This window comes from Mycena indigotica (assembly GCF_014461135.1).
Source record: "Mycena indigotica strain 171206Taipei chromosome Unknown Mind.scaff0004, whole genome shotgun sequence".
Classification (NCBI taxonomy): Eukaryota; Fungi; Basidiomycota; class Agaricomycetes; order Agaricales; family Mycenaceae; genus Mycena; species Mycena indigotica.
The window spans coordinates 1,818,242-1,845,668 of record NW_023503003.1 but is presented as its reverse complement, the minus strand read 5'-3'; the positions used below and the strand labels follow the sequence as shown (position 1 = coordinate 1,845,668).

Genomic DNA, 27,427 nt, shown 5'->3' with positions numbered 1-27,427 from the left:
TCAGTGATCAGCGTGTAATGCCAGTATATTTTAGGTCCTGGCCCTGGCGCCGAACGGCTTCTCTGGCGTCTATGTCTGCTTAAAACCGATTCCACTGTCTGGTTAGCTCGGGCTGCCTCGTGTTGTCCCCAGACTTGTCCACGACCTTTGCGACCCTTCCCCCCCTCCGAAAATGCAGCTTTTCATGCGGAATATCGCATTCGCTGTAACCGAAGATGATCTCAAGCTAGCTCTCGCTGAGAGACTCCATCGCCCTCCGTTCAATACCGAACCTCGTATAAACTTCCATATTCACCTCTTCCGCGCTCCTCGCAGTCGCGCACACAAGGGCATGGGGCTTTTGACCCTCCCCACTGACGATGTTGCCACCCTTTTCCTTGGCATATATGGGGTTTCCGGGATCAATCTACAACATTGTGTCATGTTGTTCACGCCTAGTACCAAACCCCTTGACACAGCTCTGGTTGAAGCTGTAAGGGTTAGACCCTATGTCGATCCTAGACGCGTACAGCAAGACAATGCGCACAAGCAGGAACTTTCAGGTTCCATCGCACTAAAGAATTTCTCGTTCGGTCGTATTTGTCGTGACGGCGTGTTCTCTCCAGAAGTTAGCTACTATGGCCATGTAGCTTGCAACTTGGAAACCAGACGCTTGGACATAACTTGTCAACCTCCTACAGCCGCTTCAGCTTCGTCCAGCAATGACGAAGACTTGAGCCACTCATTCTCCCGGCTTCTTAATATCGACTTCAAGGTGAATTTCGACCGCCTCTTGAACACCGACACATCTGTGCACTATACTGCTAGGCATATCAGCACGTTTGTTGTTTCTGGAGAGCGCGTTTTTCTACAATCAGATCTACCCCCCAACTTCCAACGACCGAGCGGCAGTATTCTCAGCAACATGATCAGTGGCCGCGATGAGAAGCGATTCGATCGAGCGACGGCGCTGAAGTCTGAAGACACCGATATTTCGACACATACTTCACAAACACTCTGTCTTGAGTTTGAATCACATCAGACCCTGGAGACATTTTTGAAGAAAATGTCAAGGCCCTTCATTTCCCCAACCACCAGCGACGCGATGTTCGAGTAGAAATGCGGCAATGCTACGACTCAGCCAAGATGGAGAGGCTACGGATTCTTCTTGGGTCGCTTGACTTCGCATTGGCGTTCCAAATCGACAAGGCTGTGTGGACAGGAATGCTTGAGCCTTCAGAGGTTCTTTCTTTAGAGCAGGATCTGCGGGAGCTGCAACAAGCTACTGATCCTACTGAAGTCCCAGCGATTTTCCGCCACTTCTTGACATCGCTGGAGTCCCCCGAACTCGGTGTAACCGTTTTTGCGAAGCCAAAGAAACGCCGCCGCCGCCGCCGTCGCAATAATAAACCACAGGACGTCAATGAGCCCCCAGAGGTAGTGCTCACCGATCTAAAAGATCACCTCACGCGTTCCATCATAAACTATATCGAAGAAATCACCAAGAGAACCGTTCTTTTTGATACGGGCGGAATTTATGAGGCTTATCATCTGACCCTGACTCCTTCGACTCAAATCCTCGACGGGCCCCTTCCTGATCAGTCAAATAGTGTTCTCAGGTGAACGTTTCCCATCAATGATGGAATCAAGTCATGCTGATGATCGTAGACGTTTTAAGAACAACGAATCTTTTCTTCGGGTCTCCTTCCAAGACGAAAATCGATCTGCTCTTCGTCAGGATCCTGCACTGCGTGTGTCTATCAACGAACTTCTCGAAAATCGATACAAGGCTTACCTCAACTCTGGAATATGGGTTGCAGGGCGGCATTACGAGTTCTTGGGCTATTCAATGAGTGGTCTGAAGGAGTACTCTTTTATATTCGTGACACCTTTCGATTTTGAAGGTGTTCGAATGAATGCTAAGGAGATTCGGGGCCGTTTGGTTTGTTGACAACACTCTGTTGTGAGCTGCACTCATGAACGCACATCCAGGGTGATTTCTCGAAAGTCGTGTATCAACCGGCGATGTTGGGTGCTCGGTTGGTGCTCTATTCAATTCACCTAACGGAATTCTTACTTTATCATGTTGTCTATATGTAGCTGGGCTCAGGCGTTCAGCTCTTCCTATCCATCTGTCACGCTCACGCAAGACCAGATTCTTTTCTGCGAGGATGAATACTCCGCTGACGGAGACTCCTGTTTTAGCGACGGTTGCTCATCCATATCGCCTGATCTCTTACGGCAAGTGTGGAAGACGCAAAGGCGGTCGTTGAAGATCAGATTTCCTCCATCCGCACTCCAGTTCCGCTGTTATGGCGCCAAGGGTGTTTTGGCCTGCAACCCCGAACTACCACCAGGGAAACTCACCTTCCGACCTTCCCAAAGGAAGTTTAGTGCCGAAGGAATACTCACCTTGGACATCGCCACTACCTCGGCAAGACCTATCTTGATGTACCTCAACCGGCCACTCATTGCGATGTTGGAACATCATGGTGTCTCCAAAAAATCTTTCATGGACCTCCAAAAATCCGCCATCGATGAAGTCCATGGGATGAAGTATTCACTGAAACAAGCATCGAAAATATTCTCTCAGCACGGCCTTGGCCAGTCCTACCGCCTTCCTTCGTTGTTCAACAACATTTATCACCAACTAAAACTCGAGGTCGGCGATTGGTCTGACACTTCGGTCCTCCACCACCAACTCATCAAGACCGCCATCGCGTTTGCGACAATGCATATACTCCGGGAAATCAAGCACAGGGGCCATATACTCGTTCCTGGGTCCTACACGCTTATTGGAGTTGTCGACGAGTGGGATTGTCTAGAGGAAGGGGAGATTTACGCCACTGTTGTGGACGAACGGAATAAGCTGAACCTGCCGGTCACGGGTCGCATTCTCATCACGCGAAGTCCGCAAATTCATCCAGGAGATGTTCAGTTCGTCAACGCAGTTCAAAAGCCACAACTTGCACATCTGACAAATGTTGTTGTGTTTTCTGCCAAGTAAGGTCTTTTGGTTGCTTTAGTTTGCGAAGCTCAATGTCACGATCAGAGGATCCCGAAGCTTGCCTTCAATGCTTGGAGGAGGAGATCTCGATGGTATGAGTGAATTTCTGTGGGATTCCTCATGCTTATCTGATGCTAGGTGATATATATAACCTCATTCTGGATGTGCGTCCTCACATTTCGTTGGTAATATACGCATTTGAAGCTTTCCACAGGAAACCCTCTATCCTCCCAAAGGCTATACTGCGGAACCAGGCAGCTATCTGGCCATCCCGCCAAAGAAAACCACCAACCCTTGTACTGTCTCGGACGTCGTGGATTTTGTCATCGACTATGTAAGCTGTGCCTATGGTAGCTTCCCTGTGTTTTTCTGACTGCATTTCAGATCAAGTCTGACCTCCTCGGGCTTATTTCTATCTTACATCTGCGCATTGGTGACTTGAAAGAATATGATTGCCAAGAGTGTTTGAAACTGGCCGAAAAAGCATCACATGCTGTTGATTTTCAAAAGCGCGGGGTGCCCGTGAGCTTCACGGACCTCCCGAGGGGTACGCCGTTTTGTTTTCATATTCAGTGCTCATTCTGCTCTAAGCCCCCAGCAATCTCAAACCGGACTATCTATCAGGAGAAGGCGTGAATCCTGCTGAATCCATGGTCGATAGGTACTATCCCAGCAAGAAAGTGCTGGGAGACCTATATCGAAACGTTCCTATCGAAGACTACCGACCGACCGATGCGGAGCTCCTGCTACAACGAATGGACGGCGACCAGATATATGTGGCATTCCAAAATATGGGCCTGCGCCGACTGGGGCTCCCAAGCGTGGACAGCGAAGTCAGCGAGGACTTGATGGACGAAATGAAGGAAATCATGGACCGCTACTCAGATGACCTGCTTGAGATTGCCAAAGCACACACCATTTCGCACAACCCCCGCGTGCATTTGTCGGAAGCTGAGCTTGTGAGCGGGACAATCCAAGAGCGGTACAGCGACCATCGCAAACGCAGGGAGGCCATCTCTGCTATGAACCTACAGGCAAGTTTTGGCGATTCAACTTTCGCAATGCTGTGCTAACCAACAGCATCAGACTGAAGAACTGACCAAATTGATCCGATACGAGTTCCAGTCGCTGGAATACCGTCCCCAGGCGCGTGAGGCAGAAGATTCCGACGACGATGAGTGGGAGGACTCGGAGGAAATTGCTGGGAACGAGGAACGCCGCGCTGATCGGTTTATGCGTGCTTGGGCGGCGTGGTTGGTCGTGGAGGAAACGTTGGATGAGGACAAGACCGCGTTCGGGCCTTCGAGCTTTGGGTTGTTGGCTCTGGGAACTATGCTCGATGTGATCAAGGAGGCCAAGGATAATATGTGAATGACCGTGGGTGTTGCTTGGGGTGTTGAGTATGTTGAGTATTGCTTGTCATACGGTAGTTATTGCCGAACTTAAGGTTTGGCTCTATATAACAAGGTTGCCATCAGCACTACCACATTCGGAGTGGCAGTGCAAAATTATTCCCTTTTTTGGCTGCATCACAGGCTGGATCATCTGGTAAGGTTCGGCATCTGCCGCTTGCGGCCTTATCCCCTCTCATACCTCTATCAGATATCAGAGCTACGGAACACTTTCCCTTTGCAGCCTTTTTGCTCGAAGACCGGATTTAAGCGGGTACTTTCTGGGTGAGAATAGGTATTATGTCCATAGTAGTAGCACGAAATCAAGAGGTTCCAAGTGTTAGTAATGGTAGTGACCTTCCTCCCTGTTATGTTACGCAAGTTGTCTTAGATGACAAATCACAAAAACCCAAACTAATCAAACCAAACTTCCTCTCTCACAGACTCTCTCCGATGGAGGCATATACTGTATTGCAAACAAACAGACAGAGTCGGGAAGCATTATTTTTACCTATGCGAATTTTGTTCCGTCGCTGATCTCAACACGTCAACTTTTATGTCAGGATCGCCGTTGATGCTATCTTTCTCAGCCAGTGACAACCACAACAACAACCAAGATCGGCACTGAAGTCCGCCAAAAAGGTTCAAAAGACTGCGCGAGCCTGTGCCTGGAACGCGTTCGCAACCATGCTTCATTCAACAGTTATTCAACGCGGTGTCTCAACAGATACAGAGTAGACGGCAGCCCGCGATAAAGATTTACACGACGTTAATAGGCGGGACCTGGCAAGTCGGACCCTCAAGCGGGTAATCTTACCGGGAGGAGCAGAGTATATTACATAAACTCTAGGCTAACTCAAGTGTGCCATACCTTTACTTCCGCCCTCATGCTGTCCCGCCTAATACCCATTTCCTTCCTGCTCTTACAGACCATCTTTGTTACAAATGCCGCGATCCAAGTCGTAGTCCCCTCCACTCCCTCGGGGTCCAATGTCGTCGACTCAAATTTCTTGGGAATCAGTTTTGAGCTCAGTTTCATGACCGAATACTGTGCGTTTGTGTCCTGACTCCTCTGCATCTCCCCGCCTATTCTGAAAACATTTTTATAGTTGGGAACGACACACAACACATTAACATGCCCATCCTAAACTATCTTGGCGCCATACGCGCGCGTACTGCTGCAAAAGACCCAATAAGGATCCGAATTGGCGGCAACAGCGCCGATTCCTCCCCGTACTTCTCGCCATCGGCCTCGCCGATGGTTCAGCTCGTACCAGGAAACTACAATTTCAACGACCAGCCAGTTACGTGCGTGTTTCGCCCCGCTTTTTCTGAATCAAACCTCTCGATTGACTCTACAACAGGTATAATTCGATGATATGGTCAGTCATGTCTGGCGTTTCAAAGAGCATCGGTGGTGTTGCCTACGCGATCAGTACGGGGACTCTGAGTGGAACCGAATTTACCTCATACTTACTGCTCCAACAGATATCCCGCTCGCCATTTTTCCTAATGCCACTATGGCGGACGACATCCGCAGCATACTCGGGAGCGACCTAGACTCGATGCTATTGGGAAACGAACCAGACTTGTACACTGGACATAACAAGCGGCCGAATCAAGCCAATTACACCGTCACCAATTATATCGATGTTTGTTGTCCGCTTTTGCTCTTAAACGCCGACGGAAGCTCTGTAGGAGTACAAGTCCGCGCTTGCTATAATAGGGACGAAGGATGCAGCAGGGAAGGCTGACATCGGTGGTCCAAGTATTTGTTGCAATTGGGTGAGTGATTGAAGCTTCCTATCTGTTGTCAAAAGCTAACTGTAATTCAGGATCTGGAGCCTCTGCTGAAAGAAGGCTATCTTAGCAACTTCACTGGTGAATTAAAGTACATTGTGTGCGTGGAAGACTATTTTCCGTGTCCCTTTGCTAAACTTCATACCTAGTCTCCAGCATTATCCCCAGAACAACTGCAACCCTGGAGTATTCAAGTACCAGTTGCCCTGGTATCTCCAGCATGCTAATGGTAGGATCAAGTCATGTCGAGTACAGATGGTTGATTTACGACACAGTTGTGGAGTTGGCACAATGGCAGAAGCCCGGCATTGACTACCTCTTGTCGCAACCCGCTGACCGTCGGCCCAAGCTCATCAACTCTGAGTTTAACAGTGCATCGTGTGGCGGCGTTCCGTTTTCCCCCAGCTTCGCCGTTGGTTCACTGTGGTCGATCGATTATGCATTACAGATGGCAAGTGTAGGCTATTCACAAGGTTAGTGGTATCTTTGAGACATTCTCGTCGAAGCTCATGACTGACACCAAACAGCTTACATCCACACCCGTGAGGCAGGCATCTCGTATAATCTCATAAAACCTCCCACTGGCCCTCCTGGATCTGCCGGTGCCTGGGTGACCAATTCCCCATATTATGTCAGTGACCGTATGCCAACCTGAGATCCAACACGTTCATATTCTATTTCCAGGCACTTCTCGTTGCAGCGGAAGCCCTCGTCTCGGACCACGGCGTGATTGTACAAGACCTCAATCTCGAAGGCTCAAGCTCGAATCCAAACGTGACCACATCTGGGTATGCAATCTACAACGCCAACAACAAGACGGTTTCCCGGCTCGTACTCATCAATGCTGCCAATGGGACATCAGCCGACTTCGCGCTTCCCGCCGCCGCCTTCCGCTCTTCTGGAACGGCACTTGTCAAGTTCCTCGCCGCCGCAAGACCAGAAGAAGAAACTAACATCACGTGGGGCGGAGAGACTTGGTCTGGTCCACAAGTGACGGACGGCAAAGCGACGCAGAAACCCGCATGGGCCGTGCCGAATCAAAACCTGAAGGATTGCGCACAGAATGGCTGCTCGGTCATTGTGCCTGGGCCGAGTCTTGCCATTGTCTTTTTGGATGGGATGCAAAATCGGGTGATTGCCGCCGTCAATCCATCAGATCCGGCGAGTGTGCCGGTGAAAGTTAACAACGGTTCGACGAGCGGAAGCGGGAACAGCAACAATGGGAGCGGCCATAATGGGGGGACGAAGGGCCACAGTGGTGCGTTGTCGTTGCAATTGTCAATGGGTGCTGGGGCACTCTTTGTGTTGCTACCTTGGGCTGTTTGGGGTTCCTTTTAGACAGTGCTTGACACTCTTTTTTGTTAATGTAGTAGGACATCGTATAATACAAATCCATACGCTTTGGTGCGACTCTTTCAGGGGACCTGAAAGAAGTATAGCTATACTTGATTCAGCATGAAAGAAACATCTGTCAACTTGGCTACGTAAGCTTGTTTGGCGTTTGCTTCAAGTTTCTGGGTATAAATGCGCTTTGGATAGCCACCCAACCTTCTAACTCTCAACATGGTTGACCACCGACCTCAGTCGCGTACTGTCCCAACTCGACCATACCGCCGGCGCGCATCGTCGCCCTCGGATTGGGAGATTCCCGAAAGCGAAAGTGAGCCTGAGAGGTATATCGTTGCTCTTTTACCTCCGCGGAGCCTAATACTTCCCCAGCTCTGACCAAGGCTCTGACCAGCCCCTGGGGCACTCAAGAAAGTATGCATGTGCATTTCGCTATGAAAGCTGATGATGGCCGACCTCTTCAGACCTGAACGGTTGGCAAGTCCAAATAATCAGGCTACGAGGCGCGTCTTATTCACTCCAGCCTTCCTTGAAATGCACTAACACTGCTCTAGGACCCCCTTGAGGAATCAGAGCGGGGCCACACCTTCAAAGACTCGAGTTAGAACGCCTGTGGGGACTCCCAAGGCCACCGCCCCCACCCTTTTGTTACGCACGCCTGCTTCAAAGCCGCGACATAAGCCCACCTTCCCGGATTCTGACATCGAAGAAATATCGGGCTCGGAATGGACTCCAAGCAAAGGAAAGGCAAAACAAGTCAAACCGAAACTTAAACATCGGTCCATTGACCAGAAATCAACGGTCATTGACTTGACAGTATCTGACGCGGAAACCCAAGTCCATAGCGACGCGTCGAGCACTGGCGCGGTGCGGGGGTCGTTCTCAACCCTGAGCATCGAAAGCTCGGTCACAACCCGCGAGGAAAAGTGAGTGCTTCCTGCTTGACACTCTGTTCGGCCTAATCTTCTTGCCCACAGTGATTCCTCCTCATTAGCTGGGTCCCCGCATTCGGGCTTGGAGGATTCTTCCTCGAGGTCTTCGGCTGAACCCGATTCAGAGTGCGTGGTTATTCTTCTCGGTTTATTGTATCTGACAGTCCCCAGGGGTCTCCCTTCTGAGACTGAAAGCTGGCGCGCATCCCGCTACTCGCCAAACCACGACGAGACTTTCGAGTTTGACTTCTATGCGAACCATTGGGACCGGAAGCGACAGCGCGTCGTAGCGGACAATCTCTCTTTGTTCGAGAGATTCAAGCAGCGGTACCGCAATAAGCTCGCGGACTGCGCCGAGCAGGTGTACACCTACTTCAACTTCAAGGTCTTCCAATCACAGCTGCCTTCTATTGACAAAATTATCATCACTTGGAGCAACCAACTGACGGCCACCGCTGGGGAAGCAAAATACTCTTAGTAAAATCGAGTCTTTATCCATTTTGTCGTTTGCTGATAGCACTTTCAGTGGCGCGGACAGAAGTATTGCGCAAATCATCTTGAGCGTCAAGGTACTGGATACTGAAGGTGTGGATCACTGTGGATTTTTTTGGGCAATTAACTGGAGGTTGCGCAGAGAAAGTTCGTTTAACTATGGCCCACGAGATGTGTCATCTCGCGACTTGGATCATCGACAGACGGTCCGGGGACGCATCACACGGAGAATCTTTCTGGAAGTGGTATGCTGGTCATTTGTTGGTTTTCTCTCGTCTGATTTCTTTGGCAGGGCTAAGCGTATCTATAAACTTGACAAGAACACCAAGATTGCCGAGTTCCACGACTACGAGATGGACTACCTGTATACCTGGAGTCCGTGTTCGGCTCTGCGCAAACCATTTCTGACAACCGTTTTAGTTTGCTCCCATTGTCAAAACATGTGAGTATTGCTCGCACCATCTATCTCCCTCAAACCTACTTCTACTTAGGGTTGGGCGTTGGAGGAACTCGATTGACGTCAAGACCAAACGTATGTCTTTGTCGCGCATTGGTTAATCGTGCTTATTGTCGCGGTAGCCTGCCCCAAGTGCAAGACAGTTAGACTGAAACTAAACTCCACTCCCCGGGAAGACGACCACCGCGTTTGTGTGCGGAAAGTGCCCATTGGGAGCAGCAGCAGCAAGCAGGCACGCCGGCCGAAAGCCAAGACTGCTCAAAGTACTTGCTATTGTCATGATAAAAATTGTCAGTGCTGACGTCTATAGGTGCACCAGTGGCTTCGTCACCCTCATCCTCGCCCTCGAAAACGAGGAAATCCAAAGCTGCGTCGACTGCAGAGCTACTGGTCGAAGGCGTGGATTATGTGACGGTCTTTGAAGACCCGGAGGACGATCCGGATGTCCTTGACCTCACCGATGCGGGACACACGTGCTTTGTGGCGAACGAGGTTGCAGAGGACGTGTCGCTTGATGACCTTGTGCGGCAATTTGGGAACATTTTGATTATGACTGCGCCATGTCAGCGCCGACGACGTTCTTGACGCGAGCACTTGGCTTGCTTGGTATGGGTACTATTTATATTCTTGCATTACTCACACTTAGAACCTCTTATTAATAATTTGGTGCTACTATGGACATAATACCTCTCACCTAGTAGCTAAGTCAGAGTCTGGGATTGTAATTTAGAGTAGTATGGAGCAAGTAGTTTAATCAAGTCATCTTTTCTTGTAATACCGGTTGTCCTTTTGAACACGATCCAACTTCTGTTGGTGCATCTTCTTTGCCCGTTCGTTGATGTTTTCTGCCTCTTGTGTCGTAGGGAAAGCGATGTCCCAGTATCCCGGTGGTGTGGTTCCTTGTACCCATTCTTCTCGATGACGTGAAATCGCCTGCTTGTGAGCATTGACATCGCGTTCATAACCATGGCGGCAGGTATGAGTTGTTTGATTTACTGGGCTGGATGGTGGAGAACGCCATAAAGGTGCTTGAAGGCGCGCAGGTAGCGGCCCAATAGCCTCGTAATACTGGGCTTCAGTCAGCACATATAATGTGCGCCAGAGAGAAGAACCTACATCGCGACATGACTCACAGTCGCCTGCTTGCAATCTTCTTCGGTCTTCCTTACCTCGCACGACTTCGGCGAATTGGAAGTTGACACCAGCGTTTCGTGTGGGGTCAATGGCATACGACGAGTTGATGGTTTCGTCCCCGCTATCACTCTATCAGTCGTCGTAGAATCCTACATGATATACTGACCCAGAGGTTTTGGCATAACGCCCACGTCCTTTATACGCGGAATAATCCGTGTCTTGTTTACTTGAGTTTGCATTAGCCTTTTTGCTGGGTGAACCTCTCGCAGCTAGATGTCGGCCGTCACGGTTCTCGCGTCCGCTACGGGAGCCGCTCTTCATCGGCGACCTTGATGTGCTTCTCCTGTTGGGATTTAAAGGACGGCGGACCGGACTACTATATCGTCGTGTTTTGCGTGGCCGTTCCTCCTCCTCCTCATCATCGTCATTTCGTGGGCGAATAAAGACATCGCTGTGTCTGTGTTTTGTCGCCGCACTGGACTTCGCTTTCGGTGCAGGGCTTGGGGGTGGGAGCATGGGATACGGTTTGATTTGGGATGAGCTGGGACGGGAAGGCATCATTGAGGATAGCGGAACAGCAACTGAGAATATTAAGATTAATAGGTAGTTTAAATGAACGCGCGAGTACTTTACCTGGCTGGCTCTGAGATTCTGACAAATCGATGACATCGGATGCAACAGCGGTCTGAACTGACGTAGAAGGCGACTTTTCGTTTCTGTCATTGGGAGAACGAACAGGAACGAAAGTCAAGGGAGTTCGCGTGCTGAAGGTGGCAGGAGAAGGAGCTTTCGAGTTGAAGCCATTGGTAGAGGGAGGTGCAATTGTAGGTGAGCTCGATTTCATGACGGTTGGGGGGCATGTAGTTGCCATTTGTGATGGCTGCGCAGGTTCCTCGTTGACTGGTACAAAACATCAGACCTGACCACAAGCAGCTCGAGAATTAGGGCCTTACCTTCTGTGTCAAGTTCTAGTTCGTTGTACCTCTCTCGCCGTCTGACGCAGAGCTCTATTCTCTCCATATCCCTCCGAGCAGCTTCTAAACCCTTGACCTTGGCTCGATACTCGAGTTCTTCTTTCTGCATGAATGCTTTGAAAGATTTCCATTGAGAAAAACGGTCTTTCCACTCTTGATCTGAGCGCGCGGCCTTCTGCTTCACATCAATAATCTCCTGCCGAAGTTCATCCCGCTCATTGATGAGGGCTTCGACCCTGGCAGCTTGTTCTCTGAGCAACAATAAGGGAACACGTTATCTGGCATGAGTCGGACGGACCTTGCTTCAGTCAGCAGCTTATGCAGGCTATCTCTTTCGTCGAGCGCATCGTCTCGTTCCAGCTTGAATGCTTCAGCATTATCTTCGGCTTGTGCCAAACGGCCCTCAAGCTCGTCCACTCGCTCTGTCGCCTCCTTATACGAAACATGATCGTCAGAGAGGTCGATTAACGAGCACATCTCAGCGAATGAGCGGAACCCGAGTCGGGTGGCGACATTGTCGCCCATGACGCCGAGCTCGAATTTTTCGTTCGATAGCGCGTCATAGCCTTGCCGGAGGCGTTGGTATTTGGCCTCTTGAACACTCTTCTCTTTCCCGTATTTGTCGGAAATAGCTTTGTCGCGTAAGCGAAGCTCTGCGCCGGAGTACGCGGTGGGTGGCATCGTATACCAGGACGCGTCGCGATGTGGTCAGGGATAAACAGCTGATGGCGATCGTCACGCGCAAGTCACGTGTTTTCGGCTGACTGACTTCCAATGGTCGAGATCACAATTCGAAAGCGACCACGCACAGAATCCGTCGTAACTCAGCGCAAATTCTACAAGAAAACGGCCAGAGGAAAAGTCATCAAAGTCCTTCGAGAACGCTATCTTCGAGATGATATTGGTTGTGGTATTCAGGGTTGTGGCGATTGTGAAAACTCGACCTCGGACCCACTGCCGTTCACGGGGGACACGCAACACAATGCATATCCCGATGGTCATTACATTCTACCCGATACCAATGTCTTCCTCCACCAAATGGATCTCATGGAGTCGTCTCTCTTCAGGCCTCCCATTGTCCTTCTACAAACAGTTATGGAGGAAGTGCGGCATCGCTCTATTCCACTGTACAATCGCCTCAAGGCGCTTATAAGAATGGACGAAAAGCGTATCTGGGTTTTCTATAACGAGTTTCGATCGTGAGTCCGTTAAACACTGGGAATGCTGGTTAACTTCCGCTAGAGAGACTGCAATTATAGCAGAAGAGGATGAATCTCCTAACGATCGTAATGACCGCGGCATTCGCAGAGCTGCACAGTGGTACAACGAACATATCAAACTAAACCGGAATGTTGTGCGAGGCCAGGCCAAACCCAAACTCCCCGTCGTTGTTCTCATGACAGAGGACGCAGCAAACAGAAATAAGGCAGATGAGAGCGGAATTCCAGTCACCTCTAGTCAGCGAACACACAGTCTCTCTAATTGTCCCAATTGTTGACAACCACCCGCTAGTTCGCAACTATATCTCCATGTTTCCTGAGAACACTGCTGCGCAGTTGCTCGATTCGCTGTCTACGGCAGAGGAAACAACGCTGGAGCCAAAGCTGTCTGGAGATGGAAGGCAGGCGCTTTATCCCGAGGTTCGTTGTATGGTCCTCTGCTCAAACTCTGTATAATTCCACCAGTACTACCCGGAGTCAACACTTCAAGCTGGCCTCACAACTGGGAACCTTTACAAGGGACATTTCAATGCCAGCAGCTATAACTACCTACAAGGAACAGTCTCGGTTCACGACTTACCCAAGCCAGTGCTCCTCATTGGACGTGAAAATATCAATCGCGCGGTACATGGTGACCAAGTCGTGATCGAAATCTTTGACGAAGACAAATGGGGTGTAGAAGGCGATGAGGTCGTTGACCAAGAAGGTTTGCATCTTGAGAGCCGTTTCTAGATGAACAAACTCAGTTTTTATTCAGCTACTCTGAAGAACGACGATGCCGCCGATTCCGACGAGGAAGAAGAAAACGACGAAATTATTCGGAAGGAAGCCCATGCAGCTCGCGTTGGCGAAGCTGCGGCCAGCAAAAAGCAGGCACAACCAACCGGACGTGTCGTCGGCATCGTCAAGCGGAACTGGCGGCCGATTGTTTGTCATGTCGATGCCACCGCCTTGCCGTCGGCATCCGTGCCCGGATCAAATAGCGCCAAGAGTTTGTCAATCCAAACCCTTCTCGCACATCCTACATCCACCCTGCTCCCGCGAATAAGAATTCGAACTCGACAAGGCCCATCGCTTGTGAATAAAAAAATCCTCGTCGCCATCGATGCTTGGCATACAACGTCAAGGTATCCAGATGGTCACTTTGTACGAGTCTTGGGCGATGCACGTTCTCTATTTAATAAAGCTATTCAAGACGTACTGACACCTTGTAGATTGGAGGGGAAGATGCTGAGAGAGAAGGCCTGATGTTGGAGTTTGGGATCAGCTATGGCGCCTTCGGCAGCGCCATACTGGGTTGTTTACCGCCCGAGGGCGACCAATGGATTGTTGCACCCAAGAGCGACGATGGAATGTGGAAGGGCCGCGAGGACCTCCGAGACTTGACCATTTGTAGCATTGATCCTCCCAGTAAGCGCGTTATATTATGTGATCCACAACGGACCAACCTATCTTCCAGATTGTCAAGACATCGATGACGCGTTACATGCCCGGCCACTTCCTAACGGAAACATCGAAGCTGGTGTTCGTGAGTGACAAAGAGAACATCAACTCGACAGCATTAACCAACCAAGCAGATATTGCCGACGTTTCCAATTTTGTACACGCGGATACTCCGATGGATACGGAAGCTGCTGCAAGAGGCACTACCGTATACCTTGTGGACAAACGTATCGACATGCTTCCCGCCCTTTTGGGCACTAATCTATGCTCTCTGCGGCCCAATGTCGAGCGTTTAGCATTTTCTGCGATCTGGGTAAAGTTCAATCACATCTTAAATGCCCTCTAATTGTCGCAGGAACTGACTCCAGAAGCAAAAATTGTGAATGTTCGCTTTACAAAATCGGTGATCAGGTCCAAAGCTGCATTCACTTATGAAGAAGCGCAAATCCGCAAGGATGACCCGTGAGATTGAAATATTCTCTCCTCAGAACGACTGAAAACCTCCACAGAACCCTGCAGGATCCGCTAACAACTGCGATTCGCCTGCTCAATACACTTGCGCAAAAGTTAAAAGCTGCCCGAATGGCTGCCGGTGCCCTTAACCTTGCATCTCCCGAAGTTAAAATCCACCTCGATTCTGCCGAGTCGTCAGACCCGATAGACGTAGAGCAAAAAGAGTTGCGGGAGACCAACTCGCTTGTGGAGGAATTCATGCTACTCGCCAACATTAGTGTCGCTCGCAAGATTTTTGAAGCATTCCCTGCAACAGCCGTGCTCAGGCGCCATCTCCCACCCCCGCAAACCAATTTTGACAAACTCAAGGATATTCTCAAGAAGCGAAAGGGAATGTCATTGGATGTGTCGAGCTCCGGAGCACTTGCCAATAGTCTCGACAAGTGTGTCGATGCCAACGAGCCAGCGTTTAATACCCTCGTCCGAATTATGGCGACACGGTGCATGCTACCAGCCGAGTATTTTGGCTCTGGGAGCGTTGGACGTGACACTTTCGGGCATTATGGCCTCGCAAGTGATATCTACACCCATTTTACCAGTCCCATTCGACGATATGCTGGTGAGTTGACTGAAATCGCTTTTCTTCCAAGTTCCTACTGACTCATTTTTAGATGTCCTTGCGCACAGACAACTGGCAGCAGCAATCGGCTACTCGCCACTTCATGCCTCTCTGCATTCCAAAGCCAATGTGGAACGGATACTGGAAGTTGTGAACCGACGACATCGAATGGCACAAATGGCAGGACGTGCTAGCGTTGAGTATTATGTCGGCCTCGCTCTGAAAGGCCGAAATGAGCGACAAGGGCAAGGACAGACAGTTACAGAGGAGGCATTCGTGATCAGAACTTTCAGAAACGGTCTCGGTGTCTTCGTGTCAAAGTGAGCTTTTCAGTCCAGCAAAGTCACCTTTGCTGATCGGTGGTCATCCAGGCTGGGCATCGAGGGTCTCGTCATGTTCAAACGCGACCTGACAGAATTCGATGCGGACAACTATTGTGTTACGATTCCCGGGTCGTCTGCTGCTGTATCAGGCGACAAAGACGTGCTGATTTCGGTGTTCGACAAGGTGGTGGTGAATATTGAGGTGGAAACGGACAAGAATACTCAAAAGGGGAAGGTGAAGATGACTCTGGTGCATCCTATAGACTCGCGTGCATTGTAATACTGTTACATCTTGAGTTTCTTCTCCATCTCACTATGAATGTTCTGAGGCGCTGTTGTCTCCATGCCTTGAAGAATATTAAACGCAAGAAAAACCCCAATAAATGTGAGTTGTACCTCCGAAGATATCGACAGGCTCGATTGTCTCATCACGACCCATGAGTATGTCGAGATGAAGATTGCTTTGAGGGAAGACTGGCATGTGTGGGTTCTAGCAAAGACATCGGCATGAGCATGAAATTGATAACATTGCTTACCGCAGAGACGATCTTGCGTTCCATCAAAAGTCGTAAGGGAGCGTGCATTCCGTGCATATTCCTTTGAAGAGTAAGCTTCATGTTGTCTTGAGTCTCCTCCCACTGTGATGCTTCTCAGAATCAACGACTGGTGCTTTAGTGAAGATTACATTTTCTAAACGCTCTTTGAGACCGCTTTCCGTCTTTAGTTCTGCTGCCAGAGTTCGTGGTCCATATTGAAGAGTGTCGTGCAAGCCAAGGCTATTTGCGGTGCTCTGGACTGATGCCGATTTGGGCCCGCCAGCTGGGACTATTCTGAAGGATGGCTCCTGAGAATTTCATGAGCAACGGCGCGTCGATAGAGCATCTCATTTGCAGACCATGGGACGCGTAAGGCAAGGAGTATTGATCGCAGGTGACGGCCGTGACACTGTCTCGTCTGTTGCCCCGCATCTCGTCCAACCCAAGTGACATCTTTTGTGGTGGCCAGCTTAGTTCTGGAGACATCAGCCATGAGCCGCCCTGCTAGATCTGCTAGTATTCCGATACCCCGAAACACAGTGACCTCATCTTCTGCTCGAAACATCGAGTCCGTAATTTCACTACCCTTCGGCTCATCCCCCTTCACCCCTTCGCCCCGTTCTCGTGGTCCCCAGCCTATACCAATTGCTCAAAATCGCAGTGCGGAGGAGCAGAGGACGAGTGTTCGAAATGTGCGGGGTAGTAGTAGCGTTGCTACGAGTATTTCACCAACTAGACCTGCTGCCAGGTCCCTCACCCACTCTTCTCCCAACTTGATCACGAGGAGCTCTCCTCGATCTAGTCCATTTGAACCACGGGTTATTCGTGCAGAGTCGGTGCGGGTCGCTACCATTGACCCAGCATGTCTTTCCACCTCTCCCTCATCGTCTCTGCCTCGTACTCGACGACCAAGTTCAACGGTCACGACCCCTCGAGTCTCTAGCTCACACAGGAATCCGTCAGGAATAACACAGACCACTCCTGCTCTGCAACTGCCGACCTTCGCGCGGCCCACTTACTTGGAAGAATCCGCACTGAGGCATCTGCTTCAGACAGAGGCCCCGCCGTCGATATCACCGCATAGAAAGTCCGCTCAGTCCAACCAAAGATCTTTGTCCTCTTCTTCAGACAGTGACGAGGAAGGAAGCCCGCCTCCCCGCCGGCGAAACCCGACCTCGTATGCGTCACCAGATGTGCTCCGTCTCCCAACTCGATGGAGCGAGACCTACCGCAACGATCTTCTTAGCATTTCTGCTGACGGGAGGGACATCACGTTTCAAGGTTTGACGAGTCAGAATGTCTGCTTCCACTTGACTAACCTATTTCTCAGGTGCTTCATGTAATGGTGACAAGGAGGCTGCCGCTGCCCGCACAACTCGCCCTATTCCGCCAGCCTGCGGGATATACTACTACGAAGTCGACATTATTAGCAAGGGCAACAAAGGGTACGTGTCATTCCGCAATTCATCCAGCCAGGGTCTCACACATCCACAGACACATCAGCATTGGGTTTGTCTTCGCCAAGGTTGACAATTGTGTACTTATGCATTGGTTAGCTTTGGTGGTAAAGATGTTAAGCTGTCGAGGCTTCCAGGGTGGGAGCCAAACTCTTGGGGATATCATGGTGATGATGGCTGCTCCTTCGCCGCGGAAAAGACTGGGAGTCCTTTTGGGCCAACCTATGGAAGTAAGCACCCTCTTTATGCACCCTCATTTCAGGTCTCATGGATCACATAGCTGGAGATACTATAGGATGCGGCATCGATTTCAGCGCTAACCAAGCCTTCTTCACCAAGAATGGCTCATTCATAGGTTTGCTTGATCATCTTGACTCCTGATTGAGCTTAATATCCGAAAAGGCACCGTATTTAAAGATGTGGGCAAGACCATGGACTTATATCCGTCTATTGGTCTGCGCCATTCTGGAGAGGCCATCCGCGTCAACTTTGGACAAGACAAGTTCCACTTTGAGATCGACTTCTATGTGCAACAACGACGAACACAAACCTGGTCAGATATCATGGCGACCAAGGTATCAACCTCGCTACTGTCTAGCGCTGGTCCTTCAAGTGTCAAGATCGCTGCGACCCAAGAACAAACCCGTGGGGCTATCAACAAGCTTGTCTTGTCGTACCTTGCTCATCACGGATACTCGAAAACTGCCCGTGCTTTTCAGAAACAGAGTCAACGACCATCGCGGGATCTCGATGTCGATATGGATAATGGAAGCGACGACGCGTTAGGAATGGACGGAGACATGGAGCGCCGCACCCAAATCGTTAATTCTGTCATCCAAGGCGACATTGATACGGCGCTCGCAGATACTCGCAAACACTATCCTAATGTCCTCACCGTTGACGAAGGGCTGATGCTGTTCAAGTTACGGTGTCGTAAGTTCATCGAGCTCTTACTCGAAACTACAGAGTTGAAGAAGCAAATGGATGTGGAAATGTCGTCCATGAAGCCGCCTGGTGGTGCCATCGACGACGACGAGATGGGGATGGATATTGATGAGGATGCTCTGCCACTTGTTGATGTGGTTATTAACCCTCCTAGCGAGACCCCACGGTCTTCCAAAGACAAATTGGAGGCCGCACTCAATCAGGCCATCCATTATGGGCAGTCGATGCTGAACGATTACTCCTCGGACAAGCGACCAGAGGTTCAGTCGCTGTTCAAACGGACCGTTGGCATCGTGGCCTTCCATGATCCTATTGCTCACGGCGGCGTAGCCGCAGAAATCGCCCGACCCGAGGCACGAAATGAGTTGGCCAATGAATTGAACCAGGCCATCCTTCGTATGCTCTCTCCCTTTTTACTACTATTCTGCGTTGAACGCTAATTGTGCTGGTAGGGTCTCAGGGACGTCCCCCACAACCAGCATTAGAAACCATCTTCCGCCACACCGCCGCATGTGTGCACCAGCTTGGGATGATTGGCGTTGGGGCGGCTGCGTTTGCAGATATCCAGAAGGAATTTCTTTCAGACACTCCCCAGTGATTGCCACTATTACGCTTTGGATGTCGCTCCCGTTTTCGTTGTTCTCTGTATCTTTTTTGCTGACAGTTAGTAAGTCGCTACGAATAATGTACGAATAGTGTATCTCAATCACCACATCTCCCACTCGTCTACTCCGACTACTCGAAGCATTTTGAAGCGATCAAAGCTGTGCGGCCCGGATGGCCCGTGCCCGTGACATTTCGCGTTGTCACGTCATAACACTTCGGTGAACTTTTCCACATGCCTACACCAAGCACCCCCTTAGTTCGACGCTCACGACGCGGACAACCGATTGCAAACGCGTTCTCTAGCACTCAGAAAGACGACAAGTGGCATGGCCAACGCGTGCATGAACGCGCCATGAACCCCGATCTCGACATGCTCCCAGACCAGCGTATGACATGGGAGGAGCAAGATGCTGACGAGCGGGAAAGCTACAAAACCATCTTCTACAACGAGTTTCGCAGAAGGAATCGCGATGGAGTCCACACGCTGTTCAAAGTGGGCGACACTGTAACGGTCAACACGATGGCAGTGCACAACGGCGACCGAAAGCCCAGTGTCGCCGTCATCGTCTCTATGTGGGAGCTAGTGCTGGAGGACGACGAGGAGGAAGCTGAGGATGGAGATGAGAATGTTGGGAAGCTGATGGTCCGCATCCATTGGTTTCTGAGGCCGTCAGAGCTTCCCAGACATCGTGCTAAACGAGAGTGTCTAGAAGTGCGTTTTTACCTTTTGTCATCTCTTTATTAACCGAACGATAGAACGAAATATACTACTCTCTTGACGCGGACGCGATATTTTTGTCGTCTTCGTTGTTAGGCCTATGTGAAGTCACAGATCTACCCCCGCGTTCTCTCCCAGCTGCCAACGCCTCTCCGCGCAAAAATGGAGGCTATGTTTACGTCGACGAAAAGAAGAACAAGACGCTACCACTCTATTGTCGCTACGTGATCGATTCTGGTCGCAATCTCTACTACGAAGTGAATTGGGTTGGACACCGCAGGGGCGCACTCGCAGAGCCTGATGAGCCATGGGGTTCCGGAGAGGCTTGGAAGGTCCAACCTGTCGTTGAACGGACTGGAATGCCGCCGCGCAAAAAGCAGAAGCTTGACCATAAACCCCGCAAACGTGTTACAATAAAGGAAGAGCCAAAGCAACGAGAAGATACCGATAGTGGCGACGACAACGACGACAATTTCTCAGAGAAATCAGAGGAAAGCGATCCTGAAAGTGATCATGAACTACCCAAGCTCGAAGCCGAAGAAAGTGATTCGTCAGAGGAGACGCCAGATGAATCTGAATCTGATGCTGACATGGAGGGGCCCAAGACACCTCGTCGAAAGCGAACTGCCGCCCATGCTACACCCCATTCGAAAGCAGCACTTAAGCGCCGACGGAAAACCATGACAATGTCCCCTCGAAAACGGCCTTCCGCCAAACTGCAGGTCCGACGACATGAGGCCGGACTTGGATACGATACGGGAGCGAATCTTCCACAGGATCCATGGCTACGTGCGATGCAAGTTTTGCATGTCGGCAGTAGACCGGACGCGCTACCTTGTCGCGATGACGAGTTTACACGCGTCTTGGGTGCCGTATACGACCTTTTGGAAGAGGGAAGCGGTGGTTGCGTTTGTACGTTCCTTGATGGCTCTTTGAAATACACCAACATAATCATTCGTAGACATCTCGGGTGTTCCTGGGACAGGCAAGACCGCAACTGTCCATGCGGTCGTCCGTGAGCTCAAACGAATGGCCGAATCAAATGTAAGTCGTAATTCTGGGAAACAGAGCGTCACCTAAAATAGCAATAGGAAACCAATCCGTTTACCTACGTAGAGATCAACGGCCTGCGGATACCAGAACCGAATGCCGCATACAGTCTGCTTTGGGAGGTGGTTTCGGGTCACGACGTCGCTAAAGACGGGCATATGAAAGTGGGGGCAAAGGAAAGTCTCAGGGCTTTGACAACATATTTCAGCGGCGGAGGATCCCGAGGGCCATCTGGCCATGCATGGTCAGTTACCTGATCGTTTGGTTCATCTCACTCAATGCTTATAGCGTGGTTCTTATGGATGAACTTGACCAGCTTATGACAACGAAACAAGATGTCGTTTACAACTTCTTCAACTGGCCGACCTTGGTCGGGAGCAAACTTGTTGTTCTTGCTGTTGCAAATACCATGGATCTCCCCGAACGGGCAATGACGGGACGTGTCCGAAGTCGACTTGGTCGGTGTGTGTTTTACTTCGTAGAAACTCGCTAAAAAAGAATGCAGGCATGACGCGGATAAACTTTGCACCGTACACTGCTGAGCAACTACAGGCCATTGTCGAAGCGCGAATTGCTGGAGCCCGTGTCGGCCTTCCTGAAGATTCTCCAGTTGTGCTCGATTCTGACGCTATCAAGCTCACGTCGAAGAGGATTAGTGCAACTAGCGGCGATGCGAGGAGGATCCTCGATATTTGCAGGTAAAGTCTTATTCGATTTGTGCGCAAACATTCATTTCTGCAGACGTGTCGTTGAGCTTGCGCATCCGCAACGCCGGAAAGCCGTGATCAAGGATGTGTCAGAGGTGACGAAGCAAATGCAGAACAGCCCGACTGCGACCTACCTACGCGATTGCAGCTTCCACGAACGCCTGGTGCTGCTCTCGCTCATACGCTGCATCAGAACCGAGGGCATCGAGGAGATCAAGTGGGAGAATGTGCTCTATCAGCATTCGCTCTATGTGAAGTCGTTTGAGGACCCGGATGCGCCGAGGCTCTGGACTCCGACTCCAAACGAGATGGGTTTGGTTCTTGAATCACTGGTCTCGTCGCAAGCTATCTTGCTGGAGAGTGGGGCTGCAGCGATGAAGAAGATGCTCGGGGAGAGGAAGGTCGTGCTGAATATGGAGCAGAACGAGGTCGAGCGGGTTCTGGGTGAAGTTGGGGGTGAGAGATGGAAAATCATCTTATCGTGACATGGACAACAGTGATAAATACTTGAATAGCAGATCTGGGAGTGATGTATATATAGCACATACTTTGAGAACAAAAAAATTAAACCTTCAATAAAGCATTAGAAGCTCCATGTTGAATGTTATTTTGTTAGAAGTATCGACGTAGCATTGTACAGATGTAGTAGTGGGACGACCACGTGAGGCAACCCGTCTTGCCTCACCCGTCGTCCCAGGTATGTCGTAGTAAACTGCAACCCGTCTTGCCTCACCCGTCGTCCCAGCTTTGAGAGCTTGAGCTTCCGCGCACGTACCTAATTCAACAGGTTATGGGCCCCGCGTTTTGACTCGCCTCAGCAACGACATCATTTTCCTTTTTCTTGTACTGCACCAGCAACCTCCGTGCCTTCCCCCCCTTCAACTCCACACTTGCACTTGCCCTCGCTTCCCCAACCCATACGCCATGGCCGACGCTCTCAGCTCTGGACAGCGTCCATTTTATAAGGCAGGGATGCCCTTCGACAAATTCCGTGAAGACCTCGAAACCTACCTGTCCACCAAAGGGCTTCTCCGTATCACAAACGGCGAGGAACGTTATCCAACGCCTGTGGACCCGGAGCAATTGACTCGGGATGAGCGGCTCGACCTCGAAAAGTACGACAACCACAAGTCGCAAGCGAGCGGCGAAATCCTGTTAGCAGTCGAAGAACCTATTCGGGAAACTCTTCGTGCTGCAAAAGAAGTCAAGGGTGACCCCGCCAAAATGCTGAAGCTGCTGGAGGAAAAATACGACCAAAAGGTGCCGGGTGCCCGCTTCAAATCCTACAACGAGTTCTTCTCACTTACACTACCCACCGACGTTCCACCCGAGCTCGTGCTTACCACACTCACCGACAATGTCAAGCTTGCGCTGTCGCAACTCCGGCGTCAGCGACCAGGCGAATTCACGATTGAGGACCTCGAAGACGAGCTCGCAAGCATGGTCACACTGCGCGCACTCCACTCATCGAGCCAAGAGAAGCATCGTACCCTTGCTCAAAGCTTCGAAATACGCGACTCGTTGGCCTTCAGTGATATCGAAACGGCAGCACGCCGAACACTACACACGAGCACGACTGTGGGGGTAAAACAAGAGGAAAATCCAATTGTCCTCTCGATGGCAGCCGCCGCTCTTGTGTGTTATCTTTGTGAAGGGCCGCACCTTGTCCGGGACTGTCCAAGCCTCAATGCAGCAAAAGAAAACTTGAAGAACGGGAAAACTCGTGGTGGGCGTATCCGAGGACGAGGACGTGGAACTGGAAATGCCAATGCAGCAGAAACGCCAACAACACCCCAACCTACAGCGACCGCTAGTCGAGCCACTGCTATCGAGACTGCAGGCGAGGCAAGTGCCATGACATCCCTTACCCCGCATTCAACATTCTCCCGATCCACGTCTAACTGGCTCGTTGATACAGGTGCTTCTTCACCTATGACACCACACCGCAAATGGTTCCGATCATACTCCCAGCATCGGATACCCATCCGTTTGGCGAACAACGCAATCGTATACTCAGCGGGAATTGGGTCGGTGGAGTTTAAACCTCGTGGGGCATTTGCGCGAGTGGTCTTCCATGGTGTACTGCATGTACCAGATCTGGGCTCAAATCTACTTTCTGTCTTTCAACTCACACGTTTGGGACTTGAAGTGAGAATATCCGGAGACCATATCCTTTTTACACTGGGTCAGCAAACTCAATTCACTGCAACAGTTGACGAGACGAACTCGGCGTACCTGGACGGGGAAGTGGTTATCCCTACAGATATGGAAAACGCACGTGGGGCTACGACCATAAAGCCAACCATTGATGACTGGCATGAGCGTTGCGGTCATCGGAACCGAGCCTCTGTGGAGAGGGCGTACAAAAGACAAGTTGGCTGTCGGAATGAGGATTGTTCCCGGAACGTCTCGACAAATATGTGAATACTGCGTTGCTGGGAAACTACATCGTCACAACATCCCTCGAGGGCCTGCAAAACGCTATTCGCGACCACTGCAACTTGTCCACACTGACCTCAAAGGCCCAATGAGCGTGGCAACCCCTGAGGGATACCGATACTGGATGACCTTCATCGACGATGCCACAAGGTGGCGGTCAGTGGCCTTTCTCAAGCAGAAGAGTGATGCATTCATGGCCCTCAAGACCTTCAAGGCAGCAGCAGAAAACCAGCACAACCACAAATTTCAACTAGCAATGCTCAACTGTGATGGTGGTGGAGAGTATGTGTCGAATGAAATGAAGGCTTGGGCTGCTGAAGTGGGACTCCAACTCAAATACACCGAAACTGATGAGCCATATCAGAACGGTGTTGCGGAGCGCGCCAACCGTGACATCGCTGAGGGAGTAACAACACTTCTAAGTCAAGCTCAACTGCCTCAATCCTTCTGGCGCTATGCGGCAGCGTGTTATGTCCATACAACATTACGACTGCCCATCTCAGCCCTCCCCCCAACAACAACCCCATATATTGAATGGAAGGGTGAACAACCCAACATTGGTTACTTCCGAAAGTTTGGGTGCCTCGCATATGTTCTCATCAAAAAGAAGAAGCGTAACAGCACCTTTGCGAACCACTCCCGCAAGTGCGTGTTTATAGGATATGCTCCCAACACAAAGGCCTGGGTTTTCTGGGACCCCATCGAGCACCGGGAGTATATAAGCAGTCATGCCGCCTTTGATGAGCGTTGTTTTCCTGGGAACTCACCTACCAACCTGAATGCCCTCAAGGAGCCCCTCGGTTTTGAGGATCATGGGGGTGAAGACGACAATGACAGCGACGATAGTGATCCACAAACCTCTCAAAGCCCCCCTACCCTGCCACAACCACTCCCCGCCAATGAACCACCCCCGATTCAGCCACGAACGCTACGAAACCGCCCAAATATGCCCTCGCTGAACATCAATCAAATGATGCGTGACCAAATGGGCTGGAGGAATAGGAATACTACTCCCCCACCTAACGTCGAAGCTTCCCCTGTGTCATCACGATCATCAGTCCTTTCCCCATACCCTCGGGAAATGGACACCGACTCAGATGATGACGATCCGGACCCGCCACCCCCCGATGCCGCACACGCATGCAGCGCTGGTATCAGTTATGTCTACTCTGGTCAACGCTTCAGCTACCTCACACGTGCCAAAGCTCTCGAGTACGCGTTCAATACATCAGAACATGCAATGAAGGCAACAGCTCTGTCCAAGCCGGAACCAACAACATTAGCAGAGGTACACAAGCTCCCGGAAAAAGAGCGCATTCCATATCTGAAGGCAGCTGAAGCAGAACTTGAGGCTCTGGTTCGCAATGGGACATTTGAGCTTGTCCGACTACCCCCTGGGAAAAGGGCTATTGGCTCGCGTTGGGTATTCAAGGTCAAAAGAAATGCGGATGGGTCCATTGAGCGTCACAAGGCGCGCCTGGTTGCTCAAGGATTTGGTCAACGACCTGGCTTTGACTTCACCGACACGTTTGCGCCAACACCCAAGTGGGCATCACTCCGAAGCATTCTCGCGCTCGCAGCCATCGAAGACCTTCTCCTGTTCAGTGTCGATATTTCCAATGCTTTCCTCAACGGCAAGCTTGATGAGGAGATATACATGAAGCAACCAGAAGGCTTTGCTCAGAACACACCTGACTGGGTGCTACGCTTATACAAGTCACTCTATGGGCTTAAACAAGCGGGCCGGGTCTGGATATTCACTCTCCATCGTGTCTTGGTAAGCATGGGATTCGAGCGCGTCACCTGCGAGCACAGCGTCTGGGTATACGGTCGTGATGACGAGCGAGTCATTATACCCGTCTACGTTGATGATATGACTATTGCAGCGAAGTCGCGCAGCAAAATTGACCAGATCATCATCGAGCTCAAGTCACACTTCAAGCTTCGAGAACTCGGTCCAACGAACTGGCTCCTTGGCGTGGAGATCAAGCAGGACCTTGGGCGTGGAACGGTCTCCCTATCACAGCGACAGTACGCCACAGATATCCTTGATCGCTTTGGAATGACCGACTGTACATCTGTTGTATCGCCACTTGATCCCAGCGTGAAACTGTCCAAGAAAGCAAGCGCCGCAAACCCAGGATGAGATCTCTGAGATGCGCAATATCCCCTACATCAACGCTGTAGGAGCATTGGCATACCTGGCTATTGCAACGCGCCCGGACCTGGCCTATGCCGTCAGTGTACTGGCTCGCTTTTCTTCAAACCCCGGTTTAGCACACTGGAAGGCAGTCAAGCATACCATGCGGTACATCAAAGGAACTCTCGACTACAAGATCATCTACCAACGACCCATGCACCCAATCACCAACCCATCCGACCTCTTCCAAACCTTCTCCGATGCTGACCATGGGGGGAACCCGGATAACGGTCGATCGACGAGTGGATTTGTTGTCATGATGGCTGGTGGAGCAGTAAGCTGGGCTAGCCGTTTGCAGGGCCTGGTTACTCTTTCCACAACAGAGGCTGAGTTTGTCTCCGCAGTTAGCGCTGGACAAGAAATACTGTGGCTACGAAACTTCTTCACAGAGCTCGGATATAAGTTCACAACAGCCTCAACTCTCTACATCGACAACCAGTCAGCGATCTCGGTCGCCAAAGACCCCGAACACCACGGCCGCATGAAGCACCTGGACCTCCGATTTTACTGGTTGCGTGACGAGGTCGCCAAAAAACGGATAGCAGTCGTGCATGTGCGAACCAACGAGATGCCGGCGGACATACTAACGAAGGCTATGGGGAGTGTGAAGGTCAAAACTATGATCACCTTACTTGGACTCAAATCTTAGGCATGCTTCGTCGTGGGGGTGTGTTAGAAGTATCGACGTAGCATTGTACAGATGTAGTAGTGGGACGACCACGTGAGGCAACCCGTCTTGCCTCACCCGTCGTCCCAGGTATGTCGTAGTAAACTGCAACCCGTCTTGCCTCACCCGTCGTCCCAGCTTTGAGAGCTTGAGCTTCCGCGCACGTACCTAATTCAACATATTTTACACACCTGGGTTGCATGAACCTGGATATTAAGTGTATTATGAACCTAATGCAAAAGATATTAAGACAGATGTATTTCATGAATTTCTCACTGGAATAAAGAGATATGACTAATGCAAAACATATATAGGAAGAGAAATTACCTTTTCTTTGGGCCAAGTATTCACAATGTAATATTTGGAACTTATAAGCCCAGGGACTAAAAAAAATTAATAATCAATTAAGTCAGGTTGATGTAGCAACTTATGTCGGAAAACTGGAAAAACCCTTATAAGGGAACCTGATGGGCTTATCAGACAGAATAAGATTAACTATCTAAGCTAATAAGGTCTGATAAGACTCTGATT

At 50.5% G+C, this 27,427-nt stretch overlaps 8 protein-coding genes across 8 annotated transcripts; 6 read left to right on the top strand and 2 right to left on the bottom strand.

The window, feature by feature from the left end:
• Positions 1-172: 172 nt before the first annotated feature.
• MIND_00435600 (RdRP-domain-containing protein) lies at positions 173-4,357 on the top strand (the record flags this gene model as incomplete). The annotated part of the gene is made up of 11 exons (XM_037361171.1): positions 173-911; positions 1,022-1,598; positions 1,648-1,921; positions 1,972-2,018; positions 2,080-2,982; positions 3,032-3,078; positions 3,125-3,150; positions 3,201-3,320; positions 3,371-3,533; positions 3,578-3,945; positions 4,073-4,357. 11 exons carry the CDS (start codon positions 173-175, stop codon positions 4,355-4,357), a joined length of 3,549 nt encoding a protein of 1,182 aa, XP_037221463.1.
• A 907-nt stretch (positions 4,358-5,264) lies between these two features.
• MIND_00435500 (Glyco-hydro-79C domain-containing protein) lies at positions 5,265-7,515 on the top strand (the record flags this gene model as incomplete). The annotated part of the gene is made up of 10 exons (XM_037361170.1): positions 5,265-5,427; positions 5,487-5,685; positions 5,742-5,812; positions 5,866-6,029; positions 6,076-6,162; positions 6,213-6,277; positions 6,327-6,406; positions 6,453-6,650; positions 6,705-6,808; positions 6,862-7,515. 10 exons carry the CDS (start codon positions 5,265-5,267, stop codon positions 7,513-7,515), a joined length of 1,785 nt encoding a protein of 594 aa, XP_037221462.1.
• Positions 7,516-7,740: 225 nt separating this feature from the next.
• MIND_00435400 (SprT-like domain-containing protein) lies at positions 7,741-9,990 on the top strand (the record flags this gene model as incomplete). The annotated part of the gene is made up of 13 exons (XM_037361169.1): positions 7,741-7,850; positions 7,897-7,938; positions 7,989-8,027; positions 8,079-8,450; positions 8,502-8,582; positions 8,628-8,933; positions 8,983-9,041; positions 9,091-9,193; positions 9,241-9,323; positions 9,369-9,390; positions 9,440-9,480; positions 9,528-9,668; positions 9,716-9,990. 13 exons carry the CDS (start codon positions 7,741-7,743, stop codon positions 9,988-9,990), a joined length of 1,674 nt encoding a protein of 557 aa, XP_037221461.1.
• Positions 9,991-10,164: 174 nt separating this feature from the next.
• MIND_00435300 (SAE2 domain-containing protein) lies at positions 10,165-12,194 on the bottom strand (the record flags this gene model as incomplete). The annotated part of the gene is made up of 6 exons (XM_037361168.1): positions 10,165-10,473; positions 10,522-10,660; positions 10,706-11,120; positions 11,173-11,439; positions 11,493-11,764; positions 11,812-12,194. 6 exons carry the CDS (start codon positions 12,192-12,194, stop codon positions 10,165-10,167), a joined length of 1,785 nt encoding a protein of 594 aa, XP_037221460.1.
• Positions 12,195-12,287: 93 nt separating this feature from the next.
• MIND_00435200 (Exosome complex exonuclease dis3) lies at positions 12,288-15,851 on the top strand (the record flags this gene model as incomplete). Its single annotated transcript, XM_037361167.1, has 12 exons — positions 12,288-12,712; positions 12,756-12,970; positions 13,026-13,153; positions 13,199-13,439; positions 13,491-13,897; positions 13,948-14,143; positions 14,193-14,261; positions 14,311-14,489; positions 14,532-14,638; positions 14,686-15,248; positions 15,301-15,568; positions 15,620-15,851. 12 exons carry the CDS (start codon positions 12,288-12,290, stop codon positions 15,849-15,851), a joined length of 3,030 nt encoding a protein of 1,009 aa, XP_037221459.1.
• Positions 15,852-15,856: 5 nt separating this feature from the next.
• Positions 15,857-16,481, bottom strand: MIND_00435100 (uncharacterized protein; the record flags this gene model as incomplete). Its single annotated transcript, XM_037361166.1, has 5 exons — positions 16,467-16,481; positions 16,257-16,415; positions 16,108-16,209; positions 15,968-16,061; positions 15,857-15,918 (listed from the first exon to the last, which is right to left on the bottom strand). Exons 1-5 carry the CDS (start codon positions 16,467-16,469, stop codon positions 15,857-15,859), a joined length of 420 nt encoding a protein of 139 aa, XP_037221458.1. The 5' UTR covers positions 16,470-16,481.
• On the top strand, positions 16,468-19,107 carry MIND_00435000 (Ran-binding protein; the record flags this gene model as incomplete). The annotated part of the gene is made up of 8 exons (XM_037361165.1): positions 16,468-16,523; positions 16,577-17,388; positions 17,438-17,552; positions 17,602-17,616; positions 17,664-17,794; positions 17,845-17,919; positions 17,967-18,905; positions 18,962-19,107. 8 exons carry the CDS (start codon positions 16,468-16,470, stop codon positions 19,105-19,107), a joined length of 2,289 nt encoding a protein of 762 aa, XP_037221457.1.
• Positions 19,108-19,347: 240 nt separating this feature from the next.
• MIND_00434900 (Origin recognition complex subunit 1) lies at positions 19,348-22,075 on the top strand (the record flags this gene model as incomplete). Its single annotated transcript, XM_037361164.1, has 7 exons — positions 19,348-19,827; positions 19,872-20,745; positions 20,795-20,877; positions 20,925-21,127; positions 21,172-21,341; positions 21,389-21,581; positions 21,625-22,075. The coding sequence occupies 7 exons, from the start codon at positions 19,348-19,350 to the stop codon at positions 22,073-22,075; spliced, it is 2,454 nt and encodes an 817-aa protein (XP_037221456.1).
• Positions 22,076-27,427: the final 5,352 nt, after the last annotated feature.